The 20,685-nt window shown below is 49.5% G+C and overlaps 1 protein-coding gene across 4 annotated transcripts in view; it reads right to left on the reverse strand.

Moving 5' to 3' along the window:
- The window catches only part of MYRF (myelin regulatory factor), a 105,432-nt gene that overhangs the window by 31,435 nt on the left and 53,312 nt on the right, over positions 1 to 20,685 (reverse strand). For all 4 annotated transcript variants that reach the window (XM_067541504.1, XM_067541502.1, XM_067541503.1 and 1 more), the window contains exons 5-7: positions 11,633 to 11,924; positions 10,747 to 10,919; positions 10,251 to 10,374 (exon numbers count right to left, since the gene is read on the reverse strand). In XM_067541504.1, the coding sequence (XP_067397605.1) occupies positions 10,251 to 10,374; positions 10,747 to 10,919; positions 11,633 to 11,924 (589 nt within the window). The remainder of the gene's footprint in view (positions 1 to 10,250; positions 10,375 to 10,746; positions 10,920 to 11,632; positions 11,925 to 20,685) is intronic.

Genomic DNA, 20,685 nt, shown 5'->3' on the forward strand with positions numbered 1-20,685 from the left:
CCACCAGCTCCAACCCTGCTTACCGTCTGGGATCTGACTTGGGAATTCTGCTCTTTGAGACAGGGCGCTGTGCTGGTGGATCAGGCTGATCTAGGAAGCCACACTGTGGGGGCACTGGACATTCTCTGGGGGGGTCTCTCTCCTGAACGGGATCTTTCAGAGAGACTGAGGAGATCCCTCATCAAGGTTCCACCCTCCAAGTGACCCATCCTGGCCTTCCTGCCAGGCTGTACCCGCCCCGAGCAGCCAGATTCCTGGAGAAATCAGAACCACCTGCCGCCGCTAACAACTTCCAGCTCCCTCCATGGCACGTCCAGGCTGGGAGGGGAAACCTGGGCTACAGAGAAGAAACACATGCACCAGCTGGGGAGGTTTAATCTGTATCTCCTTAATGGGCTGGTTACCACGGGAACAGTGAAAATATGTGGCCTTCGCACCAAGTCCCCCTTTCTCCCACCTCTCAAGATCCCTGGCCTGCTCTCTGGGCTAGGGCCCCTCGGGGAGGCGCTGCCTGACTGGCACAGATGGGAAAGGAAACACCCTCGTAGTCAGTCACTCACTAAGCATTTCAACTGGGAGACCAAAATCCAGTCTTCTTTTTCCTCTCCTCGATTTTAAACCACAGAAAATGTCATTCTGTTTATTTATGAAATCTGCACAAAGTAACAGGAGCCAAGACTCATTTTTCACACTAAGCGTTAAAAAGCACAGCGCATCCTTCTGCCAAAGGAAAAATAGCACCATCGTCTTTCCAGCCGGTTCCTAATTTTTAGACAAAAGAAGGAAGGAGCGAACGAAAGAATCAATGACAGGGTTCCAAAAGGTCTGAGCATGAAAGAAGAGTGGCTGGGATGGAAGGATGGTCACAGACAGAAAGACTTAGAGCTCCATCAGACTATTAGGCCAGAAAGGAGTAAATGCCTGTGCCTTCCCTCAGACCTAGTCAATTCAGCGCTCCACAACTGCCAGCCTGGCCTAAAAGGAGCCCCTCTCTCTGGGGTCAAAAGGCAATTCATTCCCCTAAGTGCCCATAAGAGACCAAACTAATCCAGGGCAAGATGTGTGGGTTCCCTGGACGATGGGGCATTTTCACACAAGGGGTAGCTGAACAGCAGCCAGTGGGTGAAATGTGGTCCAGGAAGTTCTCCAACATGACCATCTTCATCCTGAACCCTGCAACGTGGCCTGCAAAGACTACAGTGCCCCGTTCTGATCTGTGCAGCCCAGCTACACTGCCTGCTGGGCATTTCCATACCAGCAAAAGCACATGGATCATGCATGGGTGACAGAAGATATGCGAAGATGCATTTATTTAAAGTTTAATGCAAGGAACATGCAAGGAACTTTCACGCATGCTTTCAGATCATCAGCTGTAATCTGTATGGGCTGCACTTCTACCCTGATGAGAAGGGTAATATTTTTCAATTATTTTATGATTACCAGTATCATTATCCCCATTTTACAGATGGGGAAGTAAGGTATAGAGCAGTGGTTCTCAATCAGGAGTACATGTACCCCTGGGGGTACACAGAGGTCTTCCAGGAGGTACATCAGCTCATCTAGATATTTACAACAGGCTACAGAAAAAGCACTAGCAAAGTCAGTACAAACTAAAATTTCATACAGACAATGACTTGTTTATACTGCACTGCTCTATATATTATACACTGAAATGTAAGTACAATATTTATATTCCAATTGATTTATTTTGTAATCATATGGCAAAAATGAGAAAGGCAGCAATTTCTCAGTAATAGTGTGCTGTGACACTTTTGTATTTTTTCGGATGATTTGTAAGCAAATAGTTTTTAAGTGAGGTGAACCTTGGGGGTACGCAAGGCAAATCAAACTTCTGAGAGGGGTATAGTAATCTAGAAAGGTTGAGAACCACTGGTGCAGAGGATGGGTGACTGACCCAAGGTTATACAGTAAGAGTGATAACAGGGTTGGGATAGGACACAAAGTGTCCCGAATCCCAGTCCTACGCTCTTGACACGGCCACAGGGCCTCACAGACCACACAGCCTTCTGATGAGGGTCACTGCCATCTGCTTCGTTTAGTGTTGAGTAAGAATAGCTTCAGAGCTTCTGGCAAGTAGCCAGGGCGGTCCTCAGCTCCCAACCTGCAATCTTCTACAGATTCATGACTGCCTCCTGAACGAGTGGTAACTGCTAGGTCTCCCATCAGCCAGTCATGACTCTTAATTTAACTCCAGTGACACAAACTGGATCAGAACAACAATAAAATGAAGCATCAACAAAAATAGTAAGTTGGGTCCCTTGCATCATCCAGCCCCACGCCATTCCAAAGTTCATTCGCCATCTGGTTCCTGCTCCAGCTGCTTCTTTTGCCCCACTTCCTCACACGAGCCACATCCCTCTGACCATTTTGCCAGCTGAAACACACCACACCTGGGCTGTATTTTTTGGACTCCCCAGTGGTGAATGGGTTAATGTTGAATGACGTCTTCCTGGTGATGCAGGCTCTGGTGAGTAACGCCGGGACAGCTCCATGAGTAACCATTTATTTCTTCCTTGGAGCAGCAGAGGGACCCTCGGCTGCCTGAGATGTGACCTGAACAAAAACCAGACGATGGAAGTGGAAAGCGCTACCTTAGCCAGAAAGAATGAGAGGAATTTCCTTCTCTCGCTCTTGCGCCTTCCTCACTGGTTTAGAGCTTCATTTTTGCCTTTCATTTCTTCCCACTAAACTCCTCTTCATTCGCTCTTGCTGGTTCCTTTCTCATTGCAATGTACGAATTGCCATCCTGAGTCAGACACACGGCCCGGCCCGGCCGTATCTGATAATGGCGGGCACTAGATGCTTCAGAGGAAGGTGTAAAAAACCTGCAGCAGGCAGAAATGGGATTATCTGCCCTCCATGTTAGGCCTCTCCTCCTCCTCAAGCTCTTTCACTTGGTCCATTTCCTGCTGCTGTTCATTCCCCTCCGTCCCTCATGAATGGGTCCCTGAGAGTATGTTGCCTGGGTTCCTCAGGCCTTGGTCCCCGCACATGCGCGCACACACACACACAGACCCTCCCTCCCTCCCCCAACAACTGCTCTCACCCTGACACACACTCCCCCACTTTGCACATAAACTCAATTCACCCACTCCCGCCCTACCCTGCACCTCTAGCAAGTGCACAGTCTCCTCCGCGCCCCCCCCCCCCCGCTCACCACCTCACTGCCTCTTTAGGGTACCAGGGCTCTGCTGGAGGGGCGAAGGTCTGCATGTGCCGCTGATGTACCAGAGGAGAATTACCCGCCAGCTGCCAGAGAGAGAGGAGGTGGGGAAGGGGTTCACAAAACAAACAGGAGCCTCCCAAATGTGCTCTGGTTAACGTCCATTCAGGCTGATGGCTGCCCAACACACACTCACAGAGCAAGCCCCTTGGAGGGTCCTTTCCCTGGCCTCCCAGAAGTTGCCCAGCTGAACACGATTCCCCATAGCTCCAGACAGACAGAGTTTTCTGATTGGCTGCGAGTGACGGCATCTCCGTGGGCAACAATCCTCTGTAGACATCCAGGGTCTGATGTGGAAATTCCATTTCACAGCTTTTGAAAGCAGAAGGGCCCATTCTGAGCATCTTGCGTCATGCAGGCCAGAGAACCACACCCAGCCATACCTGTGTCAAGCCCATAACGCCTGGCTGAGCTCTGTTAGAAAGAGGTGTCCAATCCTGATTTAAAGACTTCACAGCATGGGGAATCCCACTCCTCCCTTGGTAGATCGCTCCAGGAGTCATTTACCCTCACTGTTAAAAAAATCCATTCTGGAACAGCAAAAACACCACCTGAAGCCTTGTTGTTCCAGAGGATCGCTGTCTGTAGATTCATGCCAGATGGGTGTGGTATCCCCTTCGAAACTCTATCTCCCCCAAATTTCAACTCATCCCTTTAGGTGTCATAAGCACCCAGGATCACACCCCCTGTGACGCTAGCCTACAGAATTCCAGCAGCATGGGCCGTGGGGATAATTAAAATACATTTATTGGGTTTTAACTTAAGTGTGTCTTGTGGATGCTTCCATCCTTGATGGATGTTTGCTGCCAATTTGGCACTGGGGGATAAATGACTTTGGGTACCAAGCCCCGCTGCTGAATAAGTATGAAGACTACTCGCTGACTTGCCAATTGGCCTCATCTCAAGCAATCAAAACTCAGGCTGCAGCCAAAGTCATGCCAGTTTTTTCCAGCGAGAGTGGGAAGGTCAGAGGGCAAACTCCCGGGAATAGGAGGTCTAGGGTCAAATGGATTATTTTAGCCAAAAGGCCTCCACTGATGAAAAGTAGATTAACGCAGATTTCAGAAGCTCAGGATTGGAGAAGAGGTGATTTCTCCTAATGCTGAATGAAGGTGAAAGGTTATGAATTTCCCAAAGCCAGTGTCTGACACTGAGACTCAAAGGAACCAGCAAGCTACAAGGGGAACCCAGCCACACTCAAGATTAAAACAGGAGGAAAGGAGAAGGGGTGTAAGGGAAAGCTGTGTTAGAGACAGAGAGGAGAAAAGAGGAGGTAAGAAATATTTAATTGTATTTGTGGCTGAGAACTGGTGGAGCGACAAAGGCAGGAATGGGGTCATTACATCCAATCAGTTTCTTTCCCTCTGCAAACATGTTCTCCCCATATCTGTCCTCCCTTCTCTCTCTTTGCACCCACCCCTATGCACAAGAGTTATATGTCTGAAGGACCCCAATCCAAGCCCAGTAATTGTATAAGCCTTCTGGTTTACTCCTCTTTCAGAGTACAAATGCCAGACTAAGGGAGAGGAATCTGCTGCTAAACAGCACAACTGGACCTTCAGCCAACCTCCACAGCCTGAATCAAGTCACACAGCAACCATTCAATACCAACTCCACTAACCCCACCACAGAGACCTGCTCAAACCACAGCACCCACCCAAGGACTCGAGAGAGTGAGACCCACACACACACACTCATGACACGTGGTGTGACTATCAAGATCTCGGTGATCAACCAGGGACCGCTTGGATTTACCCAAGATTATCCTGCCATTGGGGGCTCACTTATGAAAAACCAGCCAAGAGGGATTAGCTTGAGACACACAGGGCCATCCGACCCAGGAGAGTTCAGCTAGGACACATCACCTAGCAACAGGGACTCTGCTGTCTACAGCCCAGGCAGAGCTCAGAACAGTGAGCTTGGGCTGACTCCACAGGATGGAGGCCTGAAAGCGCCAGCTAGTACAACAGGAGAAGTGACTGACGGAACGCACCAGCCCTGCTCCGGGGCCAGAGAATGGCTGCACTGGCAAGAAAATGTTTCTGTTCCGCTCCGGGCTGCCTCTCGCCAGCTGCCTCACCTCAAACTGTAAACAAACAGCGAGAGGGGAGGAGAGCGGGCCCTCTGGGATTCATCAAAGTGCACTGTCAGAGAGATGAATCACCCCTTTTCTCCGGAGTAAATTAACTAACTGCCTTGTTCCAGACTGCCTCAGTTTTGTTGTTGGAAACCAGCTAACTCTTTCAAAGGTTCCACGGTGTGATACCACAAGACGGGTGTGACAGGCCAAGATTAAATATGTAAATATATCAGCAATAAAATAAATCAGAGACACGGGTCCTTTAAACTAACCCATATCCCTCAGCCCATCCCATCTAACGCAGGGACACAGGCCCTCCAAGTTGAGACACAGATTTCTCAAGCTCCTCCTTCCAAATTCAGGACACCAGTCCTTTCAACCCATTCCTCTCAAATCAAGGACACTTGGCCCTTTGCAATATGCTCCATTAAAATGGAAAACACAACCCTCTCCATTTGTCCCATGTGAATCAAAGTCCTCAGCCCTTTAAACTTGTCTCATTAAAAAGGGAACAGTGGTCTTTTAAACAGAATAGAGTAATTCAGATCTCCAAGGACACGTCTACATTGTGATAAAAGACCTGCAGCATGGCCACAGCAGGCCCGGGTCAGCAGATTTGGGCTTGCATGGTAACTCGGGGTGTAGGGCTATAAAAGTGTAGTGTAGACATTCAGACTCAGGCCGGAGCCCAGGCTCTGAGATCCCTGCAGTAATGAAAACCACAGAGCTAATGCTCTAAGGAAGGGGCTTTCTAGAGGGCTCCCTGAAGATGGAGTATGGTGCACAATCTGCTTCTTGGCAAATATCCTGCCAAAGGACATCACACAGCTCTGCTCAACTGGAAGCTACTGTCTTGGGGCACAGAGAATCTCTCTCTCTGGTGGAAGAAGGCTTCCCTCACACAGGAGATTGTCCAGCTGTAGATTCTTGCCCCTATTTGACTGTTGCAATGACACAGTTTGTTTTTAGCCTGCCATAAAAGGATTCTGTCCTACTGGGAGAGTTGCAGGGACATCCACCTGACAATAACCGTGCTCTGCCTGGAGGGATCTGCAGACTAACACTTGTCATGTTCACCTCAAAATCCACTGGAAGCTGGAGGCCTCTTTAGAGGTAGAGGAGCTGTCTAGTCACAGCAGAGCAGAATACCAAGATCCCACCAAACAGCAGAGCTGGCCGGGCATCACTGAGCTCCCCCACTCATCTTGCCAAGGCAAGAGAAAAGCCTCTTTCCAAGACAAACCCCAGCTCACAGAATTGGAGCAGCAGAAAAAGAGAAACATCCAGAGTAACCAGCCCAGTAGACAACTGACAGGGAAGCAACTGAATGTGAAAGTGGAGGATGATTTTTTTTCAAAGCTTCTACCATGTTCACAGCAGCCAGCAGATAACTGGCACTGCTGGCTTCTGCCTCGCTAAATAAAGCGGAGACAACTGTTAATTGGGATTGGCTTAGAGCTAGAACAAGCCTGATCCCAGGATGGCGGCTATGGTCAAAATCCAAAGCACAAAACCTTCTCAAGGAACAAAAACTGGCACAGTTCTTCCACCTTTTGGTGCTGGGCGCTATCTTCTTCACTCACCGCAGGACCCTGTGTGAGAAAGAATCCACGCGTCTTCAAATCCCACCTTGCAGCAGATGGGGACATCAACTGAAATTAGTCAGGTTTTCTCTAGTTCTCTAGGAAGAGTCTTTGCAAGAGTCTGCAAGGCAGTGACACAAGGGGAGGGCAGAGAAGACCTCCAGCCCTGTCCTGACCCTCCTCTGACAGCCAGTTCAGACAGCTGCAGGCGGACCAGCACATTTTCCTGTAGCAAGGAGAGGCAAACAGATCCCATTGCTAAACACCCGCTGCTCCTTGGTACTGTTGCCACTGGCGAACCTCTTCTGTTACTCTGCTCAGTTCACCGACACTCAGAATTTGGCCCCAAAATGTAACTCACTGCCAAGTGGATGTTGTGTGCCAGGCACAATATCCATGTTCTGTTCACCCTTAACCAAAGACCTTGGGAACACACACCCGTTTGTTCCAATGAGACCTTACTTGATGGTTTGTCCTGAGCATTACTCTTCCATTGCTCAGTAGATGGACTAAGTACATGAAGGCAGTTCACACAGCCAGGAGTTCCAGTTTATTTATAGGCAAAGCCCTGTAGGAGTCTGATCAGAGCCCAGTCACGCAGATTGCTCCACACAGGCCTCACAACTAGACCAGTGGGCTCCTGGCTGGGGCTTTCCCAAACTGTAATATCAGGCTAGTAATAACAGGGAGGGAGGTTTCATTCCTTGAGATCCTCAGATGGAAGGCACTGGAGGCAGGCAGAGTGTTGTTATTGTGCAGCTAGTCCTGTGGGGACTTGGAACAGGCTGGCCATCAAGTCTGTGACAAGGTAGCCAGAGGGCGCGCACACTGCCATCTGAGGCAGCCTCCCCAAGTGACGCATACTTCCTGCTCCCGGAGCCGGTCTTGCCAGAACTTCTTGGCCTTTCCTCTGGACGTCGTTCTGATGAAGCTGGATCATTATCTCATTGTATTTAGTATCCCACACAACAAAGCCCCTCCCCGAGACCCAAAACAGACACTATCTGTGTGGAAACTGAGGAGGAGGAGGAAGGGGCATTTAGAGGATTAGCCGTTCCTGGAATCCAGACTGCGGCTTGCCAGTTTTCAGTCACCTTTTCGGAATGTGGGGAGGGTTTGCAGCAACTTCTTCCTGAACATTCATCTTTCTCGCCCTGCGAGCTGTGCACGCTCGTCCCCTCCACCCCGCCCGTCCCTCCACCTCAGCTTCCTAGCCTTTCCCTCCACCTCCCAGAGTTTTTCTCTGTGTCCCTCCCCTCGCCCCCACCTCCTAGCCTTTCCTTTAGCTCCTCCCGCCGCCTCCATCTCCCAGCCTCTTGGCCTTCTCTCCCCTCCATCTCCGTCCTCTCTCCGAGCCTCCTGGCCTTTCCCCTCTCCCCCGTCTCTCTTCTTCCTCCTCCCTCTCCCTGTCTGGCTCTCTCTGGATAAGTCTACACTGGAGCTGGAGGTGTAATTTCCTACTCGGGCAGGCCAACCCACACTAGCTCTGATCCAGCTAGCGCACTCAACATACCAGCGTGGCCGCAACCGCGCAAGGGGCGAGCCACCCTGAGTGCGAGCCCGTCTGAAAGCTGAGGTACTTACTTGGGCAGTTAGTCCCACCTGTCGCTCACACCACTGCAGCTATGCCTCTGTGTTTAGTATGCTAGCTGAATCAGAGCTAGCGTGGGTGGGTCTGCTCGAACTGCAAATTCCAGCTCCAGCGCCGACATACCCTCTGTCCTTCTCTCCCTCCATGTTCCCTTCCCTCTGTCACTCCTGCCATGCCTCATTCTGTGCTACTCCCCAGCTCTTTCCAAGCCTGTGGGCAGTGGGGGCCATCAGCCCTGTCCCCACACTCCCAGGGTCTCTTTTGATAAGCCACGTCTCATGCCTTCAGAGGAGACTTACAGTCATAGGGTTAGAAGGACCGCAAAGGTCATCTAGTCTAATCCCCTGCCAAGATGCAGGATTTGTTGTATTTAAACCATCCAAGAGAGAGGGCTATCCAGGCTCCTTTTGAAAACCTCCAGTGAAGGAGCTTCCATGACCTCCTCAGGCCGGTCTGTTCCACTGTCCTATTGTTCTTGCCGTCAGGAAGTTTTTCCAGAGATTTTAGCTAAATCTGCTATGCTGTAGTTTGAACGCATTGCCTCTTGTCCTGTCTTCTGGGGCAAGAGAGAACAACTTTTCTCCATCTTTTTGATGGCAGCCTTTCAAGTATTTGAAAACCTCTATCATGTCCCCCCTCAATCTCCTTTTTTCCAAACTAAATATACCCAGTTCCTTCAGCCTTTGTATGGCTTGCATTCCATCCCTCTGATCATCTTTGTCACTCACACCTAGATCCTTTCCAGTTTCTCCACATCCTTTCTATATACTGGTGACATATACTGGACACAGTACTCTGTGGCCTCAGCACAGCTGAGGCCTAACCAACACTGAGTAGAGCAGTATTATCACCTCCCGTGACTTGCATACTATTAGGTTAATGCAACCTAAAATTGCATTTGCTTTTTTTGCAACAGCATCACATGGCTGACTCATGCTGAGATTGTGATCCACCACAGCTCCCAATCCTTCTTAGCAGTGCTGCTGCCAAGCCAGTTTTCCCCCATTCTCTATTTGTGCATTTGGTTTTTCTTCCCTAAGTGTAGCACCTTTTATTTGTCTTTACTGAATTTCATTTTGTTATCAATAGCCCCGTTCTCCAATTTATCAAGATCCCTTTGGATCTTAGCTCTATCCTCCAAAGTATTGGCAACCCCACCTACCTTTGCGTCATCAGCAAATCTGATCAGTAGGCTCTCTATTCCTACATCCAAGTCATTAATAAAGATGTTAAACAACACCGGGCCCAGAACAGATCCCTGTGGAACCCCACTTGAGACCTCCCTCCAATCTGACATCATTCCATTAACAGTTACTCTTTGTGATTGTTTAACCAGTTATGTATTTACTTAATAGTAGTTCCACCAAACCCGCATTTCTCCAGCTTACTTATTATTTTAAAAATCCAGGACAGTGTATGAGCCTGGAGCTGGGGGTCAGAAGCCCCTCTGATCCAAAGAGACCCTTAGGCTCCTGCTACGTGGGGCTGGCCTGTGCTCTGAGTAACGTAAAGCGATGGTGGTTTCTCCAGCCAGACCTGCCTTGGATGGTACAACCAGCCCCTCACAAACAGTCTTGTTTCTGGGGCCAACATTTCACATTTGCAGAGAATTAACTTTGCCGTGGGCAGGGTTACAATGGAGACAGTCCCTCCCCCCGACACAGGATCCCAGGACAGCGCCCGCTGCTAGGGGAGGACAAAGGGGTAGATGTGAGTGTGGCTGTAACTCTGGGGGACCGTTCAGTTACTCACAGCTCCTTGTAGTTGGCATCGTAGAGAGTCACCCACTTGTTCTGCTGATGCGGCTGCCACTTTATAGACTGGTAGTTGGGATCCAGGTAGGAGCCGTTCAAGCTATCGTTGTCTTGAATCAGCCCTGCAGCAATGGAGAAATATTTACGGAAATCATTTCCATAGGAGGCCCCTGACCAGGCAAGAGCTCCCCCTGCTGGTAGAAGGGAAATACTTCCATTCTGCACTGGCTCAGCTCGGGGCACATGTCCTGACTGCGCTATCAGTGTGTCGTGCACCCCAAACCAGGGCCAGGGGGAGAGCTTCCACCCTCCGCACTTTCAGCTCTGGGGACTCCTCTCTCGGTTGCTTATCTGGGGAGACATTTCCATTCTCTCACTCTGTCCTGCAGGCAACTCTCCCACGCACCCCACCCGGGGAGAGCTCCCCCTGCTGCTTCCAGGGAGGTGTTTGGATGCTGGTAATATTGGGGGCGGAGGGGACGAAGACCACATACCTGGTGAGAGTGCCCCCTGCTGGTGCCAGGGAGGTGTTTGGACTCTGTCAGGGTTGAGTGGCACAGTCCCCATACCTGGCTCCTGCTTTATCATCCCGTTGAGCATCTGGGCATTGAGAGTGTTGGGGGGCGACTCTGAGTGTTTCCTCTTCTTGGCTGGGTGCACTGGGAGGCTGCAGAGACCAACCGGGAGAGCAAACCCTGAGCTGCAAGGCAGCTGGCAGGAAAGCACGGCAGCTGCTCAACCTCCACCACGGAAAAGGAGGGCGGGGGCCCCAATGGCAGGAGAGGGATTTGGGAAGGAGCAGGGGCTCAAATGAGGGCAAATGTTCGGTTCAAATGTTTAAAAATTAAAGGCTTTGTGGTCTCAGCACAGAGAGTCTCCTTACCTTTCAGTGTCATCATCTCCCACCCCTACCCCTCCTCCATTCCTCTCCCCACCCCACCTCCGCAGCCCAACCCTACCCCTTCTGCATTCCCTGCCTCGCCCCTACACCTCCTCCACTCCTCACCCCGCCCTCATGCCTCACACACCCCTTACCACAATGCCCCACACTGTCACATTCCCCACCTCCCACCATGCCCTCCATGCCATGGTATCCTAACCCCTGCCCCATGTCCTCAATCCACATGAGCATACCCCCCCAGCCTGCAACGATACCCCTCCAAACCCTGGTCTGACTCCTCACCCAGTGGCTACACTCACTAGCTGCATTATGAATCAGCACAGAAACTCCCCCAGACCCAATGCCCCGCTAGCGCATCCCTGTCACCATCATCATTCCCCACTGCCCGCTCATATCTTGAACACAGCCCCACAGCAGCAGGGACCTCCGGGATCCAAACATCCCCCTCTCTCCTCGCTGTCCCTCCCAGAGGCTCTTACTCTGCTCCGTGCTGCTGCAGGAGCTGGTGAAGCATCTGCGACTGCTGGGCGTGGTGGAGATCGCCGGGGGACATGCCCTGCCCGATGGCATACGGTGGCATCAGTGGCTCAGCCTTCAGGTACATGTCCCGCTGCATGCTGGGATAGTGGGGGTTGTGCTGCTGCTGGTGCGGATGCGGCGGGGGAGGTGGTGGCCCCTGAAGGTGGGGAGGTGGAGGCGGGTGCTCCAGCCGGGAAGGCGGGGTCACGTGGCACATGTTCTCGGGGGTCATGGTCCGGAGGAGGTGAGACTCTTTAAGGAAAGTATAATGGATTCATTAGAACCACGGACCAGACTGGACACAATTTGTCCCCCCCCACACACACCACGAGTCCACCCCTCCCACACCACACAACAGCCCTCCCCTCCCCCCATCTCAGGGCAGCCTCTCTTCCAATACCCGTAGTGTCCCCATGTGTCCAGGTTTCCCAGACACAGCCTCTTTTCCCAGCTTCCGTCTGCTGGGGAGAAGAAAGGGGGTTTGAAAAATAATGAAATGTCCAGGATTTTTGCAGAGTAGACAAGCTGCAGCTCAGAAAAAGCCTCCAATTCGTCTGCTTGATTGGTCCCTTCCCCTGTAAGCCACAGCTGTCCCATCCCACTCACCCAGGCCCCAGCCCTGGGGAACGGGTCCCGCAGGGACTGGGAGGTGCTGAGTGACAGTTGTCAGTAGATCCCGGGCTTGCACCAGACACCCTGCCACTGTGACGGGAGAGCAGTGTCACTCCCTACCTCCAGTGTGTACTCCTGCTGCAGGTACCCCCGCACCAGCTCCCACCCCTTCCCGCAGTGTCCTCTTTTGGGGAACCGGAAACATGGTAACCTTACCCCAATCCCAGCTCATTTTGTGTCACCCACCCATCACCCACCACACTTCCTCCCCCATACCTCAGTCCCAGCACACTGGTGCCCCTAGCCCACCTCTCCAACTGAGGAGTCTGCTCTGGTGTGGGAAAGGTTCCAGGCAATTCTGGGCCTGGCTTTCTCCTCCTCTCTTCCCGCTTATTGGGAGGCCCAGCTGTCCCACGGGGATGGCTGGGGAATTCCACTTCGTAAGGAGAGTTCCAGGTACTTTTCCTTTATAGGCTCAGCAGCACCGTGGGGCTTTGGGCCCCATGATTTGGAAAGGGGATTGAGGGAGCCAGACGAGGCGAATGCCCCACGCACACAGCCAGCAAGGCTCCCGGAGGGCTCAGATTAGTCAGTGTGTAATAGGAGGCTGATACTACATTATGGCTAAGGTTCGCACAACACAATCAGGATATTCAGAGCTTAAAGCTCCCAGGAACTCCCGTGCACACAAGTCATTAGTGCCTTGGTACATACGTGCAATGGGGCAGAGTTATTAGTTATCTGGACTGCTGCAGCATCAGGAGTCAGGGCCCCTGTGATGATTTAGCTTATGTCTGTATGTATCTGTAGCACTCTACAAATGTGGCAATGCCACTTCGGTTGCAAGAAAGTCCAACCCTTGTACCCTGATGTCTTTCTGCCTCTCTTGGCCTGGAATTCCAAGCCACAAGGCGAAAAATGCAGAGATCACAAATTGTTAACCCGGAGGATCATCTATTTAAATGCAAGCACCGCTAGGACAATGAGTCCACAGATATCCCATCCTTCCAGGTGAACTGGTAACCAAGCAATGGATCACCTGATAAAGGACTTGAAGCGACCGACAGTGGTCACCTGTCAAAAAAACCTGAGGCTCCCTCACCGACCGCCATCTTTACAGAGGGAGACGCACTAGAACCTGATGGCTGAGCGGGAGGAGCGAGATGCAGGAAGGACCAGTGAGTGACCCCTGAAAGGTCTGTCCAAGACCCAAAGAGCTCTCGGAGTGGCGAGGACACTGGAGGGAGGATTTGCATGGGGGTTTTGTTATTTTTCTAGAGATCTGTATATATCTCGTGTTGGCCTATGAGAAAAGCGTGTGCGCTTAGAAACTGCTTTGCAGAATATGCGTGTTACCTCCTTACGCTGTCATGGAGCCCTCAAAGAGGGCAAGAGTAAAACCGACAGTCCAATGCTTCGGAGGAACTTGGGGAGCGTTGGGAAGGTTTGGCCGAGCCAGCACGAATTCCAGAGCCTATGCAGTCAAACCACGGGGTCCCCGCTACAAAGAGGGGTCTGCCCCTGCAGCATGTGCCTAGAAGCCCAGAACCCGAGAGACAGTGCGTCTAACCTCTGCCCAGGCCCAGCAAGCTAAGAACAGCCTGGGGAGCGTCCAGCTCACCAGGGTTGTAACAGCCCCATTGTTCTAGGCACTGAACACATCCAGGACAAAAGGGACTGTCCCTCGCCAAAGAGCTGCCAATGTACGTATAAGACAAGAGATGACAGATGGGTACAAGCAGCACGCAGGTGCACCAGGTAACACTTCCAGGCAGCGTGATAAGCAGCATTTACAGCACACCTACTGCCTACTTTTGTGAGCAGTCAGAAGCCGCACAGGAAATAAGAGGGGGAAACTCAACTCTCAAACGTCACTTGTGCCCGCAGCAGCACCCTGCAAGCCCAGACAATCCCCCTCATTGCGCCAGCCCTGTCCAGTCCCCATCTATCGTAGGTACTTATTTGGCCTCCCAACACTGCAGTATCTGAGCACCTCCCAATCTTCAGGGTATTTAGCTTCAACACCCCTCGGGAGGCAGGGAAATGCTGTTAACTCCATGTTACAGCTGGGGCACTGAGGCACAGAGAGGCTAAAAGACTTGCCCAAAGCGCCACAGGGAGTCTGGGGCAGAGCAGGGAATTGAATCTGGGTCTCCCAAGTCCTAGGCTAGGGCCCTAACCCCCAGACAATCTTTGCTCAGCTCCCATATCAGCAAGCCCAGCAACTTTCTGTTCCAGCTTAGCCTGCTCACTGACCATTTATCCTGCAGCTGTTAGCCACCCGGTTTGTAACCCTAGCCTGCCCCATAGCTCCAACATCTCCCTCTCCGTGCCAGACCCACACCCTCCAGTCATTGCCACCACAGCCTATTCTACTAGCCATGCTGCACTCCCAGCCTGTGCTTTCAACTGCACACTGGCTGTACTCTCATTTCCACTGAAGTCAATGGGAGGTTTCCCCTTGATTGCCATGGCAGTGATCCTCTCTGAGCCCTTCGTGTTGCAATAACAGAGAGATTTTTGTGTGTGGGCATTTAAGTCACTTATATATATATTTTAAACACAGAGAGGACTTTGATCCTTAAATTTAAATAAACAACAAGGGAGATTCAAATATGCGCTCCAACCCCCCACATCTATATGTGGGACCAGATATTGAAATGAAGCCACTATCTGGGTTTATTTGACTGTGTCGCCCTTGGAATAAATATTTAACGTGCGGGGGCACATGCAAACTAGCTGGCCCCTCTGCAGGCCCCGATCCAGCAATAAATTCCACACAAGCAGACCCCTGTGTCCACACGGTGCTCCTGGCAAGATCAGGGCCTTGCACCTTATCCTACAAACACTTACTACCCAGCATGCTACATACCAATGCAAGCAGTCTCACCAAAGTCAAAGGGACTACTCACAGACTTAGAAAGAATGGCATACCTCGGCTTCAAACACTCAGCTGGACTATCCTAAGCCACATGCATCCCAATGCAATACACTGAGGAATAAGGCACAAGGAAAGCTGGAAGTTTCTAACATGAAGCCACTTTGAAGGCACCTGAGGGCAAAACAGTAGTATTGGGAACAGCTGTGTGCTGGTGAAACCCATAATTTTTCACACATGAATCTCTGGAGACCCCTGTTCCACCCTGCAAAAATATTCACATGGGAGCTGAGAAAAGGCAAGAGACATTTTAACCCCAAGGACCATGTTTTGCTGCCAGAAATTGTAAATGTCTGGAACTAAAGCCTAGGAATTTAAATAAATCTTCATTGGATTTAGGCCCCAGACACAAAGTTTGGATCAGGGGCTCATCTCTATCCTTAAACTTAAGTACTGTATCGCTGATATGATACTAGGTAACAATAATAAATGAGTATTAAGGAGGGGGCACTACAAACCCCAGCTTGAGGTTACAGTGTTGCCAACTGTATGAAATCGCAAGTTAAGTGATTTTTGGTGTTCTTAAAGCCCCTGATTCTGGAGTCATGTGAAGATGTGAGACTTGCAGTTTTCATTATAAACAAAAGGTAAGTTTCCAGCTCTTGTGGTTGTACAGAAAAGTCAGAAAACGAACTCCAAAGGCTCAGACATCAGAAGAGTAAATAAAAAGAACACAGGTAGTTTTTATAATCTCATGATTTTTAAACCAATCTCAGGATTTTTTGGAAGGCTGGAGGGAGCAGGAAATCACTCATACTGTTTGAAAATCTGGGGCTGGCACCATTGAAACCAGCTACCAATTACTGTCATTCGCTCCCCTTGTGTCCCTGCCTAAAACCAAATCATCCGTCTGAAGTTTCACATGCCACATCTCAAGACAGGGTAGAGGCTTTTATGGAACATCTGGGACAAGCCACACTGGGCAGTCTAGTGCCAGGCGTCTATGTGCACACAACAGGTGGTGAACACAGAGAATCTGGCATGACCCCTGTCCCCAGGGGGCTACTTCTGAACTTTTAGAGCTAAGCACAAGTGTTATTACTCCCCTCGTTCTGGAAATCCTAACTGAGCAGCTCTTAGGCCCTGGATCATGAAATCTGCTGTTGACACTGATGATCTTGCCAGTTATCACCCTGTCTCAAAATCCCCCCCTTCCCTTAGTGGGGGAGGGTATCGAGAAGATGGTGGCAAGGAAAATCTGGAAACGGAGCTCACGCTTTCCCTGCTAATCAAGGGAACCCCCATCACACATCCCTCCTAATCAACAGATAGGCGAGGATGCTGGAGACCCGGTGAACAGTGGTTGTAGTGTTAGTTATGTGAAAGACAGGCATCATTTTACAATCACACCTGAATATAGTCGTGTCTGTGCTTTCCCTGGGCTTGGCCATGACAGGGGCTTGAAGGACAGTGACCCCTTGGCACCACAAAACGTACACAGTGGACGCAATGCTCACTGGCTGGAGGAAATGACCAGATAATATGGTTAGGAACTGTCCCTATTAGTGAGGGGCTGTGTTCACCCTTTGTCACAGAAGTTTGCAGTCAAAAGGTACTACTGGCCCTCTGGTTGCCCCTGGATTCCCAGGTTCATCTGTACTTGGCAGGAAAACTGTAGTCATTTCTTAGACCTTGCTAACAATGTCACCTTGCTACAATCCTCAGTTCCATGGTCCCTTCCAGAACAGATTGCTCCAATGCGCTCTGCCTGGGGCTATATCTGAAGACCACTTGAGAGCAGCAGCTAATACAGGATTTCATGGTCTGTTTGATTAGCAGCATTAGCTGCAAGAAGCTTCTAACATCACTGCTCTAGAGACTGTGCTAGCTCCTTATTGCTTCTGAGCAGGGCTTAGAAAAATCTGAGGCCCTCCTCATAAGGGAAAGAACACCAATCCAGTAGGTTTTCCAAGCTTTGCGCCATGGTTTTTCATTGTTTGAACTTCTGTGTCATTCTGATGTATTCCCACGACTATACCACAAATTTGAAAATGTTCTGACACTGATATTAGAATCTCATGTTTCTAATCTGTGAATGAAAATTTTAACAATTCTAACAAGTTAACAGGAAAATAACGAGATCATGGTTCTTGTTATGCCTACTAGAAACAAGAAAATGACAGAGTATCTGAAAGGGAACGGGTGAAATCACTGGTGATTGAAGAAAGGAAAGTGGCTAATGGGTGGAATCAACCGCCAATGCACGCTGAACAGAGGAGAATGGGTGTATGGTTGTGAATTGTTAGGGGGCTTTGGTTAGAATCCAGAAAACTCTGGAAGGTGACAGGGCATGGGGTAGCACAGGTCTCTCTGAAACTAGCCAGCTTTTCTTATTTGTCAGTCTTCAGTCTGCTTAGTGTTGCATTCACTAAGTGGTTGATTCTTGTTCTAATCAAAGTAAATGTGAAAGCTGCTGGTCAACACTGCAAATGGGTGATTGGTTTTTAGTGATCGCCCAGCGTCTGAGTATGAATTTATCTGACTCATCCTGCCTAAAGGTGAAAGAAACGATAGGAAACTAGTGATCAAATGGACTGAAATAACATTAACAGGTAATTCTAAAGTAAAAATTTAAACCACGTGGAGATATTTAACTAGCAAGCTGTAAAAGATCAGTGTTCATCTCAAGAAGTGCAGAAAATCAGTTTCTATGGTTTCTTCAAGGTCAAATATCCCAGTGAATGAATCTCTCTCTTAAGTGGAGAAGCAGAACATGGGTGAGATTGCTGATCCTGCAAATGAGATGTTTTCGACGTTGCCATTATCAAAATGTAGCCCTGTGGACAGTTTAAGTCCCTGGTTCAGGCCTTCCAAGCAACTCTTCAGCACTAGCTTCAGTTCAGTCATTTCTTTTCATGTTCAACACCCAGAAAAATGGCAAAGATCACTCAGTGATTGTTCCATCAGACAACTGAAAAGCAAAAAGCCTAAACCCAATAAGTAAGTTGCAGCCTTCTTCTATGCTACCTTCACCATCCTCTTTGCAGCATGAAGCAACTAATTTAAATAAATGATTGAAACACTTCCCCCAGATACTGCTCCTTCAGTCAGATTTAAACTCCTCCATTCCGAGGTGTTGCAAGTGAAGAAACAGAGGAAGAACTAAAAGAATCAACACTGACATTAATGCAAGGTCTGTTAATGGTATCTAAATAGCATCTATATAGGCAAACCTGTGTTTCTGCTTAATTCCCTTGCTTCTATGTCTGAGAAGAAAACCAAAGAATACCGTATCCAAACGGGCAAGGATGCGATGCGAGGATGGTGACCAAAGTATCAGCAGGAAGACTTTGCCATATGCTCAGACAGTGAAAATAAAACATGCTAGATCTAGTGACGCTAGAACTGCTCGGATGCAGATGGGGGGTGTCCATCACACTAGGTAAACCTCTTCAGGAAATAAGTAACACCTAAAGCACCGGGCGGAAGTTCAAACATTGTCCTGCAACTGCCAGAGTCCTCGCAGCTGGTTAATTGGAAAGAGGGGATGAATGCCTCAGCTTCCCAATGATTCTTGGTGGAAGGCTCATGACCCCAGCCCTCGGCTGGTGGAAATCTGTACAGCTCCTCTGACTTCAATGGTGCTCTACCAGTTAATGCCACCTGAGGCACTCCCCCTATGTTACGTTTGCATCCAACTATAACCATTATATTTTGCACACTGAGCAAGAGCAGGACTTAGATCAGAACATCTCATATCGTTGGCACAAGTGATTCTATAGAGAGGCACTAGGCTCGCAAAAGCAACTGAATAAGGCTTAAGAGAAATTTGAAAGAATACGGGCAGAGGCTGCTGCTACTGCTGCAGTTCAGGAAAATCTAGCTTGATCTAAATAACAAAGAACTGAAACCACACTAGGACAAAACCGAAAAGCGATTCAGAGAAGCTACGGAACATTTCTGATACTTAGCAAAGCCACTGATGCCAGATACAAAGGTTCAACGGTAACAGGAAAAGGAGGCTTGGAGCATAGAGGTGTGGGAGGCAATATGGCCTAGCAGACAGAGCAATGGACTGAGGATCAGGAAGCCTGCATTTAGTCTGCATTCTATTCCTGGCTTGGCCACTGGCCTGTTGGGTAACCTTGGGCAACTAACTTCAGCTCTCTGTGCCTCAGTTTTCCCATATATAAAATGGGGCTAATGTTGTTGACCTCTTTTTTAAAATCACAGAGCTGTACCAATGAAAAGCATTAGATAAGAGCTAGGCATTATGGATTATTATTAGGTGATGGGTCGTCATCTTGAGTCCCTTCCCTTTTTAATATTTAAAACTGAAGATCCAGATTTCTCTCCTAAATCTATTTGTGAAGGCGTTTGCACTGCAGTTCACTGCATCAACATGGTGGGAACATGTGGATGCAAAATAACGGAAGACAAAACTGTTGAATTCAGAATATTATCCATTTTGGAAAGACCTGCAAACTCCAGTCCAACCAGCACGATTGAGGGAGCATGTTTTTAGCATATTCAGAGTGGTTTGATAAAGATTTCATAACAAGCTAGGTGCTGAGAAAGCAACTACATCGGTAAAAGCAAATCTGGCTAAAGGCCGTTGGAACGGAGTAGCAGAGGCTCAGCCACTGTGTTCTACATACAGAACTTCAAGCTTTCAAACTGGGCAATATTCTGCCTTTATGAGTTGAATCCTAAATATGCTTATGAAGCAAGTCACACAGAATGCGTTTGGTTTTTCACTTCTTCATAAAACCTCCATGGGTTTTCCTGGGGTTTTCCAGAAGATGAGCAAGAACTGATTTTTCTTTCAAGGGGAAAAAAACAAAAACCCCACAACTGGGTTTTTCAGGTTGGAGGAAATCACCAAAACTCTGCTTGTGGGCCCTGACCTCCCGCCTCGTTACATCGCTAGCACTGCTGAGTTCAGCTGAGGCACTCGAGCTAACAGGCCCTAGATTTCTATGTCTGAGAGACGCTTATAGCGCTCTCACCTCAAACTCGCTTTCGCCCTATAATCTAACAAAAGCTGAGTCTATTGACCCAGACACAGTGCAAAATGTGTCTGTTTACACAGCCTTTTGCCTAATGTAGCGACAGGATGTGTTTGGGGAACATGGGCTACATTCGGCTCTTATTTCAGATATTCCTGGAGGGTACTAACGCTCTCCGTCCACAAGCTAATGACTAGATCCCAGCACCCGACACAGACGTGGAGAAGGGGGCAGCTTGCAGGTGTTTCAAATGAAGAGAGAGGCTGCCTCCTCCCATGGAGAAAAAGGAGGAGGATGATATGGGCAGCAGGGACATTGCGTTCCTGGACAACCAGAAGCAACTGGACCACCCGCCTGCATACGGTTCCTGCACCAGGCCTGCCCATGGGCTCACTCACACTGGACCACCCTTTGGGCCAGCCAGAGCAGGGGATTCTTCAATGACACCAGCAAAGGAAGCAAAGATTCAGTCATCAGCAAACACGGTGAAAAAAGCAGAAGGTGCTAGACCTGA

This window comes from Emydura macquarii, unplaced genomic scaffold, assembly GCF_026122565.2.
Source record: "Emydura macquarii macquarii isolate MOO-44397 ecotype Brisbane River unplaced genomic scaffold, CSIRO-AGI_Emac_v2 contig_670, whole genome shotgun sequence".
In the NCBI taxonomy this organism is placed as follows: Eukaryota; Metazoa; Chordata; order Testudines; family Chelidae; genus Emydura; species Emydura macquarii.